The 13,249-nt window shown below is 51.0% G+C and overlaps 1 protein-coding gene across 1 annotated transcript; it reads left to right on the top strand.

Moving 5' to 3' along the window:
• On the top strand, positions 1 to 13,219 carry VSIG10L (V-set and immunoglobulin domain containing 10 like). The gene is made up of 10 exons (XM_019980142.2): positions 1 to 133; positions 214 to 1,047; positions 1,449 to 1,742; positions 1,891 to 2,175; positions 3,444 to 3,698; positions 4,101 to 4,379; positions 4,793 to 5,086; positions 11,181 to 11,294; positions 11,475 to 11,629; positions 12,137 to 13,219. Exons 1-10 carry the CDS (start codon positions 94 to 96, stop codon positions 12,194 to 12,196), a joined length of 2,610 nt encoding a protein of 869 aa, XP_019835701.2. The 5' UTR covers positions 1 to 93; the 3' UTR covers positions 12,197 to 13,219.
• The last annotated feature ends 30 nt before the right edge of the window (positions 13,220 to 13,249 follow it).

The following is a 13,249-nucleotide window of genomic DNA, read 5'->3' as shown; positions in this document are numbered from 1 at the left end:
AAGCTACCAGTCCTGTCAGACCTGTCCAACCCCAGAGGGATCAGTGCAGGCCCTGGGTCTTGCTCCAGTATCCTCGCGGGTGCGGCCAGCACCATGGACACCTCACAGGCTCTGCGGCTCCTCCTGCTCCTGGGTAAGCCCCCGGCTCAGCTGGTTCCCCACCAGCCCCCTTTTCTGCAGCCCAGCACCACCCTCCCCTTCTCTCCTCTGCAGCCTCTGGAGTAGAGGTCCTCGCCTTCCAAGCCTCTTCTGAAATTCAGAGAACCAGTCTCTCCTCGGACCTAGAAAGCTCTTCCCAGGGCCCGGGTGCGAAAATTCCCTCCAACAATCTCCCCAGCTGGAAATTCCCAGATCAGACGGCAGGCTCAAAAGTCTCCACGGATACCCCACTTTCCGAATGGTCTCCCAAGGGGCTGGATTTGAACGATTCCTTTGGGTCCAATATTTCTGCTCAGAGTGAAAATCTGAATCTGGAACCCTTCTCTGGAATCCCCAGTTCCAATGTATCTCCTGACACCTTGGGTTCACAAGTTGCTGCCCCAAGCTGGGAGCCTTCCTTGTCTCTTAGGACCCCAGCTTCCAGCATTTCTGCTCACTTCCCTGATACTAAAGTCTCTGTGGAGGCCCCAGCTTCAAAATACTCCCCTGAGGACAGGGATCTTGAGTTCTCTGCACAGAGCCTGGGTTCTAAAGTGTCCTCAGAGACTCATGCAGGGACAAGCTTCCCCCTGCAGGCGGGGGAGCCTCTTGCAGTCCTGGTGGGGACCACCATCCAGCTCCGGCTGGTTCCAGTCCCCAGCCCTGGCTCCCCACCCCCTCTGGTGGTTTGGCGCCGAGGTTCCAAGGTATTAGCAGCGGGGGGCCTAGGGCCAGGGGCCCCTCTGACTAGCCTGGACCCCACTTATCGAGACCGCCTACGATTTGACCAGGCCCGAGGGGGCCTGGAGCTCACCTCTGCTCAGCTGAAGGATGCTGGGGTCTACACAGTGGAGGTCATCCAGGCCGGGGTCTCGCGGCAGATCCGGGAGTTCACGGTGGGTGTGTATGGTAAGTGGGCTCTGAGCTCCAGATTGCTGACTGCAGGGGCCTGCTGGTGGGCAGGTTACCGCTGTTCTGCGGCTGTGTCCTCCCCAGAGCAAGGGTTCTAGACAAGGGAGAGGACTCCTGGGTTGGGAAGAGGCTGAAGAGGAGCTGGGGGTCAAGGCCAATGCTTGAGGGAAGTTGGACCTGGGGACCAAAACTCCTGGGGGCACTGACTCCTGAGTCCCGGAGAGGAGAGAGTTGGGGACTCAGTCTGCGAGAAGAGGATTCCTGGGGCTAAGAGGAGGGCTAAGACGGGGACTCAGCTGGGCCAGGTCCTGGGTGTAAGAGGTGGCAGGGACTGGGTCTCGGACCTAAGGGCAGCAGGGCCTGAGAGCCTAGTCCTGAGCCCATGCCCCCTCCCCCAGAGCCCCTGCCCGAGCTGTCCATGCAGCCCAAGGCTCCGGAGACCCAGGAAGGAGCAGCAGAGCTCCGGCTGCGCTGCATGGGGTGGGGGCCGGGTCGCGGGGAGCTAAGCTGGACGCGGGACGGACGCGCCCTGGATACAGTGGGGTCTGCGGGAGCGGAGCCACCGCGGATCCGCGCAGAGGGCGACCAGCTTCTCATCGCGCGTCCGGTGCGCAGCGACCACGCCCGGTACACCTGCCGCGTCCACAGCCCCTTCGGCCACACAGAGGCCGCGGCCGACGTCAGCGTTTTTTGTGAGTGGGGGGAAGCCTCCGGTCGGGGACACGGATCTGAGGGCTCAGGCTCCTGGAGTCCCTAGGGAGGATGTCTAGTCTTCGTAAATCCTGGGGCGGCCCCAGATGACCCCGACCTTCGCGGTTTCAACCCCCTTCCTCTGCCTAGATGGCCCGGATCTGCCGGTCATCACTGTCTCCTCGAACCGCGATGCCAACCCCGCCCTGTATGTCACCGCGGGCAGCAACGTGACCCTGAGCTGCACCGCCGCCTCTCGGCCACTGGCCGACATCACCTGGAGTCTGGCCGACCCCGCCGAGGCCGCCGTGCCCACCGGCCCACGCCTCCTGCTGCCCGCGGTCAGGCCCGGCCACGCTGGCGCCTACGCCTGTATCGCCAGGAACCCGCGAACCGGCAGCCGCCGCCGCTCACTGCTCAACCTCACGGTGGCTGGTGAGTGTGGCTGGGCAGGATGCAGGGGCGGGGCCACCAAGGAGGGGCGGGGATGCCCGGGAGAAGGGGCGGTACCAGCGAGCGTCTGGGACTCCTGGAGGGGGCGGGGCCAGCATGGAGGGGCGGGGCCGACAGGGAGGGGCGGAGATCTCTGTAGAGGAACAGGGATGCCCAGGAGAAGGCGAGGAGCAAGGATGGCGAGGAGAAGGGCCTGGGTCAGCACCGAGAGGGCGGGGACTCCTGGGCAAGGGGCAGTCTCAACAAATCAAGCAGCGGACGTAAATCGCAAAAGACCCTGATGCTGGGAAAGGTTGAAGGTAGGAGGAGGAGGGAGCAACAGAGGATGAGATGGTTGGATGGCATCACTGACTCAATGGACAGGAGTTTGAACAAACTCCGGGAGATAGTGAAGGACAGGAAAGCCTGGTGAGCCGCGGTCCATGTGCCCGCAAAGAGTCGGACATGACTGAACGACTGAACAACAAAGTAAATGACAAAAAGTAGTACTCTTGCCTGGAAAATCCCATGGACAGAGGAGCCTGGTAGGCTGCAGTCCATGGGGTCGCTAAGAGTCAGACACGACTGAGCGACTTCACTTTAACTTTTCACTTTCATGTATTGGAGAAGGAAATGGCAACCCACTCCAGTGTTCTTGCTTGGAGAATCCCAGGGACAGGGGAGCCTGGTGGGCTGCCGTCTATGGGGTCGCACAGAGTCGGACACGACTGAAGCGACTTAGCAGCAGCAGCAGCAGCAGCAGCAGCAGGAGATAGGAAAGGGCCTAAGTTGCTTGGGCCAGTAACTGGGATCAGGAAAAGAAGTTACCTGGGAAAGGGGACGGAGTCACAGAGGAAGGGGCGGATTCATTCTAGAAAGGGACAGGGTCATCTTAGAAAGGGGGCAGGCCCAGTAGGAAGGGCAGGGGTGTCAACAAAAGGGAAGGGGTCAATAAGAAGAGGCTACTCAGAGTAATCAAAGAGGGGACCCGAGACCCTGGTGGAAGGGGTGGAGCTAGAAAAGGGGGCGGGGCTACGAGCGGAAGGAAAAGAATCAGAGTGGCAAGATGAAGCTTCCTTAGGAAATCGGCGACAGGCAGTGGGGCTGTCCACTTAGCCCTGGGGTTGCCGGAAAGCGAGAGGGGTTTACACGAGAATGGGCGGGGTCAGTGCCTACGGGGCGGGGTCAGGTGAAGAAGAAGAGTAAAGGGGCTGGGGGGGGGAACGGACACAGAGCCGACTGACCCCTTGATCTCTCCCTTTCCTCTACAGATTTGCCCCCCGGGTCCCCTCAGTGCTCAGTCGAAGGGGGTCCTGGGGATCGCAGCCTCCGCTTCCGCTGCTCGTGGCCCGGCGGGGCCCCTGCCGCCTCCCTGAAGTTCCAGGGTCTCCCCGAAGGCGTCCAGGAGGGACTGGCGTCCCCTGTGCTCCAGGCAGTGGTCCCCGCCCACCCCCGGCTCAGCGGCGTCCCCGTCACCTGCCTTGCTCGCCACCTGGTGACCACGCGCACGTGCACTGTCATCCCGGGTGAGAGCCTGTGGGATTTCCTTACTGTTTCCCTCGAGGAGGAGCTGGTACTGCTTTGCTCCTTCAGGACTCGAGGGAGGAGGATTTCCTCTGTTTTCAACCCTACAGATGTTCGGAGGTTTTCTCTATACCTCAAGCAGGGGCCGGTCCAAAATTTCTTTCCTGGACCCACCAAGAGAACTGACACTTTCCCAAGTGTTCAGAGCAACAAATGGTTGAGAATAATATGACCTGGTCTGCTGCATGTATTTCATAAGTCCTCGTTAAGGAAATCAGACGAATGAATGAGGGAGAGAGTGAAAGGGCAGATCTTCCTCTTGTGGCTAAGGTGCCCTATTAGATTCACCAAAGGGCACAGGACTCCTTCTTTGACTTTCTTGCTCGGGTTTCTTCCGGCTACAGAGGCCCCCCAAGAGGTCCTGCTTCACCCAATCGTAGAGGAGACACGGTCTGGAGAGGCAGAGGTAGCCCTGCAGGCGTCTGGCTGTCCCCCACCTTCCAGAGCATCCTGGGCCAGGGAAGGGAGGCCCATAGCCCCAGGAGGTGGGGGACGCCTGCAGCTCACTGAGGATGGGCGGAGACTTCTCATTGGCAACTTCAGCCTGGACTGGGACCTGGGAAATTACTCCGTGTTGTGCAGTGGGGCGCTGGGTGCTGGGGTCGACAAGATCACCCTCATTGGTGAGTCCCACCTTTTCCCAGAATCTCTCTTCTCCGAAACCCAGGAGACTGGGATTCCAGCCAGTTCCTCCCTCAGACCTAGGGCTCCAGACCCCCAGCCCCTCATCCTTCAGACACAGAAATCTTTGTCCTGGGCCTCCTCCAACCCCAGACCCTAGGACTCCCACCCCCAGATCCCTGATCCCTCAGGGAATCCTGGACCTCAGTCACTTTTTCCAGGGAACCCTCAGACCCTTGCTCCCTCAGACCCAAGAGTCCAGGCCCCCATTCTCTTCCTGTCTTAGATCCAGGAGTTGGGGTCTCCAGACCCTCTGCTCCTAGGACTTAGAAGTCTAGGTCTGTGACCCCTGTTCCTCTCCCTCTTGGACCAGTGAATCCAGCTTCCACCTTGACCTCCCGCCTCACCCCTCCAGGACCATCCATCTCCTCGTGGAGGCTGCAGAGAACCCGGGATGCAGCAGTGCTGACTTGGGATGTGGAGCGCGGAGCCCTGGTCAGCCGTTTCCAGATCCAGGCACGGGTGGAGGCCCCTGACCCGGGCAGAGCCATCGCCTCGGACTGGGTCTCCCTGCTCATCCTGGGGCCTCGGGAGCGTTCAGCTGTGGTGCCCCTCCCTCTTCAGAATCCCAGGACCTGGGTCTTTCGTATCCTGCCCACCCTGGGGGACCAGCCAGGGACGCCCTCCCAAAGCCAGATCTACCGGGTCGGTGAGTTGGAGCCTTTCTCCTGGACTTCCCCCTCTCAAGACTCTTTAGTTGGATCTTCCTTCTTTCTCTGCATTAGTTTCCTGGGGTTGCCGTAATTAGATACCTTGAACTGTGTGGCTAGAAACAACAGAAATGTATTCTCTGCCAACTCTGGAAGCCAGGAGTCTGTGCAGGGTCACGCTGCCTCTGAGACTGTTGAGTTGTTTTTTGTTTCTGTTTTCCGTGTACTGTGTGTTCCTTGTGGTGCACAGGCTTCTCTTGTGGAACCTGGGCTCCAGAGCGTGTGCGCTTTTCTTTAGTTGTGACCCACGGAGCTTAGCTGCCTGTGGCCTGTAGGATCTTAGCTCCCCTGACCAGGGATCGAACTGCACATCCCATCTGAATAAGGTAGATTCTTTTTTTTAATTAATTTAAAAATTTTGACTGCACTGGGACTTCATTGCAGCCCACAGGCTTAGTTGCCCCAAAGCACATTGTCTTAGTTCCCCCGATCTCATCCCATGCATTGTAGGCAAATTCTTAACCGCAGGACCCCAGGGAAGTCCCTGCCTCTGAGATTCTGCGAAGAATCCTCACTTGCCTCCTTCTAGCTTCTGATAAAGCGAAAGTGAAAGTCACTCAGTTGTGTCCGACTCTTTGCAACCCCATGGACTATATACTCCATGGAATTCTCCAGGCCAGAATACTGGAGTGGGTAGCTGTTCCCTTCTCCAGGGGATCTTCCCAATCCAGGGATCAAACCCAGGTCTCCCGTATTGCAGGCAGATTCTTTACCAGCTGAACCACCAGGGAAGCTCTCTATCATCTGATAGTGACTGTCAATCCTTGGCATTACTCCAGCCTCTGCCTTCAGCCTCTCACAGTCTCCTCCTCCTCCCTGTATGTGTCTCTGTCTTCCTATAAGGACACAAGTCATATCCGATGAGGAACCACCCTAATGATCTTATCTTGACTTGATTGGTTGAATTGTGCTCCCCCCTGCAAAAGATACAGTAGCCCCTTTATCCTCGGTTTTGATTTCCGAGGTTTCAGTTACGAGGGGTCAGCCGCAGTCTGAAAATATTAAATGGAAAATCTCAGATATAAACGATTTATAATAGGTTTCTCAAGAGGCAGTTCAGGTGGTCTGGTATTCCCATCTCTTTCAGAATTTTCCACAGTTTATTGTGATCCACACAGTCAAAGGCTTTGGCCTTGTCAATAAAGCAAAAGTAGATGTTTTTCTGGAACTCTCTTGCTTTTTCCATGATCCAGCGGATGTTGGCAATTTGATCTCTGGTTCCTCTGCCTTTTCTAAAACCAGCTTGAACATCTGGAAGTTCACGGTTCACATATTGCTGGAGCCTGGCTTGGAAAATATTGAGCATTACTTTTACTAGCGTGTGAGATGAGTGCAGTTGTGCGGTAGCTTGAGCATTCTTTGGCATTGCCTTTCTTTGGGATTGGAATGAAAACTGACCTTTTCCAGTCCTGTGGCCACTGCTGAGTTTTCCAAATTTGCTGGCATATTGAGTGCAGCCCTTTCACAGCATCATCTTCCAGGATTTGAAATAGTTCAACTGGAATTCCATCACCTCCACTAGCTTTGTTCGTAGTGATGCTTTCTAAGGCCCACTTGACTTCACATTCCAGGATATCTGACTCTAGGTGAGTGATCACACCATCATGATTATCTGGGTCGTGAAGATCTTTTTGTACAGTTCTCCTGTGTATTCTTGCCACCTCTTCTTAATATCTTCTGCTTCTGTTAGGTCCATACCATTTCTGTCCTTTATCGAGCCCATCTTTGCATGAAATGTTCCCTTGGTAGCTCTGATTTTCTTGAAGAGATCTCTAGTCTTTGCCATTCTGTTGTTTTCCTCTATTTCTTTGCATTGATCCCTGAGGAAGGCTTTCTTATCTCTTCTTGCTATTCTTTGGAACTTTGCATTCAGATGCTTATATCTTTCCTTTTCTCCTTTGCTTTTCACTTCTCTCCTTTTCACAGCTATTTGTAAGGCCTCCTCAGACAGCCATTTTGCTTTTTTGCATTTCTTTCCATGGGGATGGTCTTGATCCCTGTCTCTTGTACAGTATCACAAACCTCCGTCCATAGTTCACCAGGCACTCTATCTATCAGATCTAGGCCCTTAAATCTATTTCTCGCTTCCACTGTATAATCATAAGGGATTTGATTTAGGTCATACCTGAATGGTCTAGTGGTTTTCCCTACTTTCTTCAATTTAAGTCTGAATTTGGCAATAAGGAGTTCATGATCTGAGCCACAGTCAGCTCCCAGTCTTATTTTTACTGACTGTATAGAGCTTCTCCATCTTTGGCTGCAACGAATAGAATCAATCTGATTTCGGTATTGACCATCTGGTGATGTCCATGTGTAGAGTCTTCTCTTGTGTTGTTGGAAGAGGGTGTTTGCTGTGACCAGTGTGTTCTCTTGGCAAAACTCTATTAGCCTTTGCCCTGCTTCATTCCGTAACAGGCCAAATTTGCCGGTTACCCTAGGTGTGTGTTGGATTCTGAAAGAGATGGGAATACCAGACCACCTGACCTGCCTCTTGAGAAACCTATATGCAGGTCAGGAAGCAACAGTTAGAACTGGACATGGAACAACAGACTGGTTCCAAATAGGAAAAGGAGTCAAGGCTGTATATTGTCACCCTGCTTATTTAACTTCTATGCAGAGTACATCATGAGAAACGCTGGGCTGGAAGAAGCACAAGCTGGAATCAAGATTGTTGGGAGAAATATTCAATAACCTCAGATATGCAGATGACACCACCCTTATGGCAGAAAGTGAAGAGGAACTAAAAAGCCTCTTGATGAAAGTGAAAATGTAGAGTGAAAAATTTGGCTTAAAGCTCAACATTCAGAAAACAAAGATCATGGCATTTGGTCCCATCACTTCACAGGAAAAAATGGGGAAACAGTGGAAACAGTGTCAGACTTTATCTTTTTGGGCTCCAGAATCACTGCAGATGGTGACTGCAGCCATGAAATTAAAAGACACTTACTCTTGGAAGGAAAGTTATGACCAACCTAGATAGCATATTCAAAAGCAGAAACATTACTTTGCCAACAAAGGTCTGTCTAGTCAAGGCTATGGTTTTTCCAGTGGTCATGTATGGATGTGAGAGTTGGACCGTGAAGAAGGCTGAGTGCCGAAGAATTGATGCTTTTGAACTGTGGTGTTGGAGAAGACTCTTGAGAGTCCCTTGGACTGCAAGGAGATCCAACCAGTCCATTCTAAAGGAGATCAGCCCTGGGATTTCTTTGGAAGAACTGATGCTAAAGCTGAAACTCCAGTACATTGGCCACCTCATGGGAAGAGTTGACTCACTGGAAAAGACTCTGATGCTGGGAGGGATTGGGGGCAGGAGGAGAAGGGGACAACAGAGGTTGAGATAGCTGGATGGCATCACCGACTGGATGGACATGAGTTTGAGTGAACTCTGGGAGTTGGTGATGGACAGGGAGGCCTGGCGTGCTGCAATTCATGGGGTCTCAAAGAGTTGGACATGACTGAAGGACTGAACTGAGCTGAAGTTTTAAATTGCATGCCTGAGTAGCGCGATGAGATCTCACGTCGTCCACTCCATCTCACCTGGGAAGTGAGTCATCCCTTTGTCCAGCATATCTTGCCTGTTAGTTACTTTGAAACTGTTCCAGTTGTCAGATCAACTGTCATGGTATGTCAGGGCTTATGTTCAAGAAACCCTTATTTCACTTATTAATGACCCCAAAGGGCCCGAGGAGTGATGCTAGGGGAAATGTAGATACATAGGTCCCTGTGTGACCTTATTTGGAAATGAAGTCTTTGCATATCATCTTGACTTGATTACATCTGCAAAGACTGTATTTCCAAGTAAAGTCACCTTCACTGGTACTGTATCTTTTGGGGGAGGAGACAATTAGTAACACTCTCCAACTTCCTTTTCAAAATTTTTATTGATTTAGTTAGCTGCATTGGTCTTAGTTGCAACACATGGGACCTTCATTGCATTGCGCAAGATCTTTCGTGGCAGCGCACACTCTCTAGTTGTGAAGCGCGGGGGTTTCAGTAGTTTCGAATATTCCCACTTCTAAGTACTGGATGTGTCCTTCCTTAGCTCTCTTCTCCACCTATATTTCTCCCCAGTGTGGCCTTTCCACTCTCACTGCCTTAAATATCATCAATACTCAGATGATGCTCAAATGTCTGATCTCCAGCCCAGACCTCTGAACTCCAGACTTGAAAAGCCACTTCCCTACTTGACATCTTCACTTTTAATGTCCAACTGACATTTCAGACTTTACATGTCCAAAATAAACCTCTTGATATTTCTCCAAACTCTACCCTGCCCACCCCTCTCCTGTCAACTCCCCAGTCTTTCTATCCTGGAAAATGGTACCACCCACATGCTGACATCACCTGTAACATCCCAAATATCTCCAGAGTCCCATCACTTCCTTCCAAAATGCTTTTTTTTTTTTTGAGTTTTAAATTTTTTATTTTTTAAACTATGAAAGTATGATAATACATTTACAGGAGACTTGGAAAATACAGAAGAAAGTTACACGTAGTTCAACTATATATTGTAATTATTTTTTAAGTAGATAAATTAAGATATTTAGCTGTACTTTCAATATCGCACTCAAAAATTAATAGAATGTATAGACAGAAAAGTAGAAGGATATAGTAGATCTGAAAAGCACTATGAGCCAATCCAACATAATTAAAATTTATACAATTTTCACACAAGAGCAGGGTACAAATTCCATTCCAAGATGCTTTCTTAATCATCTGCTTCTTTCCATCTTCACTTCTACACTCTGGTCAGACACCACAGTCCTCTCTTGCCTGGACTGCAGTAGCCATTTTCCTGGTGTCTTTATGACCCCTCTTGCCAGCTTACAATCCATCCTCCAAGTAGACGCCAAAGTTATGCAAATCAGACCATGTTGCTGCTACCTTGCTTAAAAAGCCTTTCATGCCCAGGCTCTGGCCCCTCTTAATCCCTCTAACCTCAACCCTTACCTCTTCCACCTTCATTCCATATCCTCCACCCACACTGGCCTTCATTGAACACAGATAACTCTTTCCTGCCTCTGAGTCTTTGCATATTCTGTTCCCTCTGCTTGGCACACCCTTGTCTCCCTGTTTAGCATGCCTGGCTCCCTATTCCCCAGGTCTCTGCTCAAATGTTACTTCCTTGAGGACCTTCCCTCACCAACTTTTCTAAATGTCACCTCCTCTTCCGTTATTTTTGTCATTTGTTGTTGTTCAGTGGCTAAGTCGTGTCTAAGGCAACAGCATGGACTCCCATCCATGCTGCTAGCATGCCAGACTCCCGTTCTTCACTATCCCCAGGAGTTTGCTCAAGTTCATGTCCATTGCACTGGTTGATGCCATCCATCCATCTCATCCTCTGCCACCCCCTTCTCCTTTTGCCTTCAGTCTTTCCCAGCATCAGGGTCTTTCCCGAAGAGTAGGTTCTTCGCAGCAGGTGGCCAAAGTATTAGCACTTCAGCTTCAGCAGCAGTCCTTCCAATGCATATTCAGTGTTGATTTCCTTTAGGATTGACTGGTTTGATCTCCTTGAAGTGCAAGGGACCCTCAAGAATCTTCTCTAGCACAATTTAGAAGCATCAATCCTTTGGCACTCAGCCTTCTTTCTGGTCCAATTCTCACATCTGTACATGACAACTAGAAAAACCAAAACTTTGACTGTAGGGACCTTTGCCAGCAAAGTGATGTGTCTGATTTTGCTCCTGAAAGCAGAGACATCAAAAGCAAATTTCTCTCATAGCTCATTTATTTTTTCTTCTGAACACAATCTGTAATTATGTTATATATTTCCCCATTCGTTTCTGATTTCCCTCCTAATATTAATATCAACCCACAGGATAGTGGGTATCTTGGTTTGCTCACCAATGGATCTTCACCGCCTGACAGAATGCCAGACACACCACAGTCATTCAGGAAACATTTAATGAACTGAGGTGTAAGGGGTCTCAGATTCCTGGGTTCTGACGAATGGAGGGTTGAGGCAGAAGGCTCAGGAAACAGGTCCGGCTTTGGTTCCGTTCCCCTTATTCCCTTTCTCTTGGTTTCTTCCAGGTCCCACCCTGGGCCCCGGGGCCATCGCTGGCATCGTTCTGGGGTCCCTACTAGGCCTGGCACTCCTGGCAGCTCTTCTCCTCCTGTGCATCTGCTGTCTGTGCCGCTCTCGAAGTACGTGGGGAACCCACTCCTGGAAAGAGTCCCACTGGTTCAGCCTCTGAACCAATCAGCAGCAGTTACCTCCAGTCCATCTAATCCACCTTCAGCCCAGCTTCCTTTGCCATTGACTGAATGGGCATGTGAGTACAGCCAATCAAGCATTCCTATTTCTCTTCCTCTTCCCTTTCCCAGGAGAGGCGCATAAGAAAAAGAAGCAACCTGGCACGTGGACCCCTGTAGTCCCCCAACCAGAAAAGAAGGTGCAGAGCTTGACCCCAGTGCACACCCCACAGCCTCTGCCCCTCAAAGTACCGCTGGAGAACCCTAGCCCAATCAGGGCCCACCCAGTGAGTATGGGTGCCCCAGGGTCCTGGAATGGGGGTGGAAATTTTTGTGTTTTAGTCAGGCAGAGGAGATGGTCAGAGTTCTCTTCCTCCAGCTTTTTTTGTTGGTTCAGAAAGTTGATAGATTTTCCCCCTCTTTTTTTTTTTTTTTGATACACAGAAGTTGGACAGGACTTTCCATCGTGTGTATATATATATATATATATATATATATATATATATATGCATGAAATTCCAATTTCCCCAAAATGCCTTCATTCATTTCCATAAAAATTGGGAAAGCTTTCATTTTCTCTCTGAAGTAGGACAGAACATCTCTTCCCCATAAAATTTGAGTTGTTGCATGCCTTGTTTCTCCCAAGGGTGACTAGACCTTTTTTCCCCTTTGTAAATGGGGAAATTCCCCTCAGCTAATTTTGGAATGGTGCGAGCTAGCACTGGGAAAGGGTGAGTTATGTCACATCCAGGGTAACTCTTGTGGTTGTTCCCCGTCCCTCTTCTCTCTTCTAGGCCACTGGCATGCCTCCAGGTGGGGGCCCCAAAACCGTTCGGGCAGCTACACAGGTGTGAGCCAGGCGAGTGGCTCGCTCTGTGCAGGACTTTGGGGGTGGGACTTCCTGTTTCGCCTTCGTAGCAGTCAGGGACTTCCTGTCCCACTGTGATTGATGGTTCGACCTGGAAAGTGGGACTTCCGGTCTCCCTCTCTCAGCGCCCAGGAAGATTCTCCCTGTATTCATGCAACTAAGGAGATAGGGCTCCACGGCTGGGAGAGACTCCTGCTAACTGAACAGTGTGGTTTGTACAGCCTTCAAGCGGGCAAGGGTCTGTGCGGCCGGGAGCTGGAGAGGGTGCCCTGCCTCATTCTCTGAAAAGGTCTTCCTATATCCATGTTTGCCTCTTCCAGGCTACGCCCCATCCAGCTCCCAGAATCTTCATCTTAAATCAGATCACATACCTCTTCTCTTTAAGCCCTTCTAGGGTTGCCCATTGCCCTTCAGATATTATCCAAGCTCCTCATTGAGACCTTTGTTGAAGCTTTGTGGTTTGGCCTCTGTTGGCCTCTCTAACCTCTCCTTCCAGAAATTTCACCCCTGCTTCTCTTCTCCATACTTTAGTTTGCCTCCAGGCCTTTGCTTCTAGAGTTTACTGCACCTGGAGCAGGATTCTTTGCTCTACATCGTTAATATTTCAAGTACAAAGGGAACTGTTACCATCTTAAAGGACTCTTCTCTAACCCATGACCCAAACCTGCCTTGGCTATGAATTGAGTCCTAGAGGCTCTGGACTTCCTGCTTCTTGTATGTAAATATGTAATTACTTGTTTAACCTCTGACTTCCTCTCTAAACTGAGAGTTATACGAAGGTAGAGACCATGTCATTATCACCAGCATTTAACACAGAGTTTGGCATAAAAACATCCTTAAGTATTTGTCATCTGATCAAATGTCTGGGGCCAGTGAAATTCAGGACTTGCTACTGCTCTCCCGAGCAGGATGACTTCCTTTTCCAATTGAGTTTCTCACTGGAAATGTAAGGAGTGCATCAATGAAGGTTAGTTTGGCTATAAGTAATAAAGTAAATGATGGAAAGAAATATGGAGGTAGGCAGTTTCAGTGTGGCTCA

Source organism: Bos indicus, chromosome 18, assembly GCF_029378745.1.
Source record: "Bos indicus isolate NIAB-ARS_2022 breed Sahiwal x Tharparkar chromosome 18, NIAB-ARS_B.indTharparkar_mat_pri_1.0, whole genome shotgun sequence".
Lineage (NCBI taxonomy): Eukaryota > Metazoa > Chordata > Mammalia > Artiodactyla > Bovidae > Bos > Bos indicus.
The sequence above is the reverse complement of the archived record's forward strand: the minus strand, read 5'-3'. Positions and strand labels throughout refer to the sequence as shown.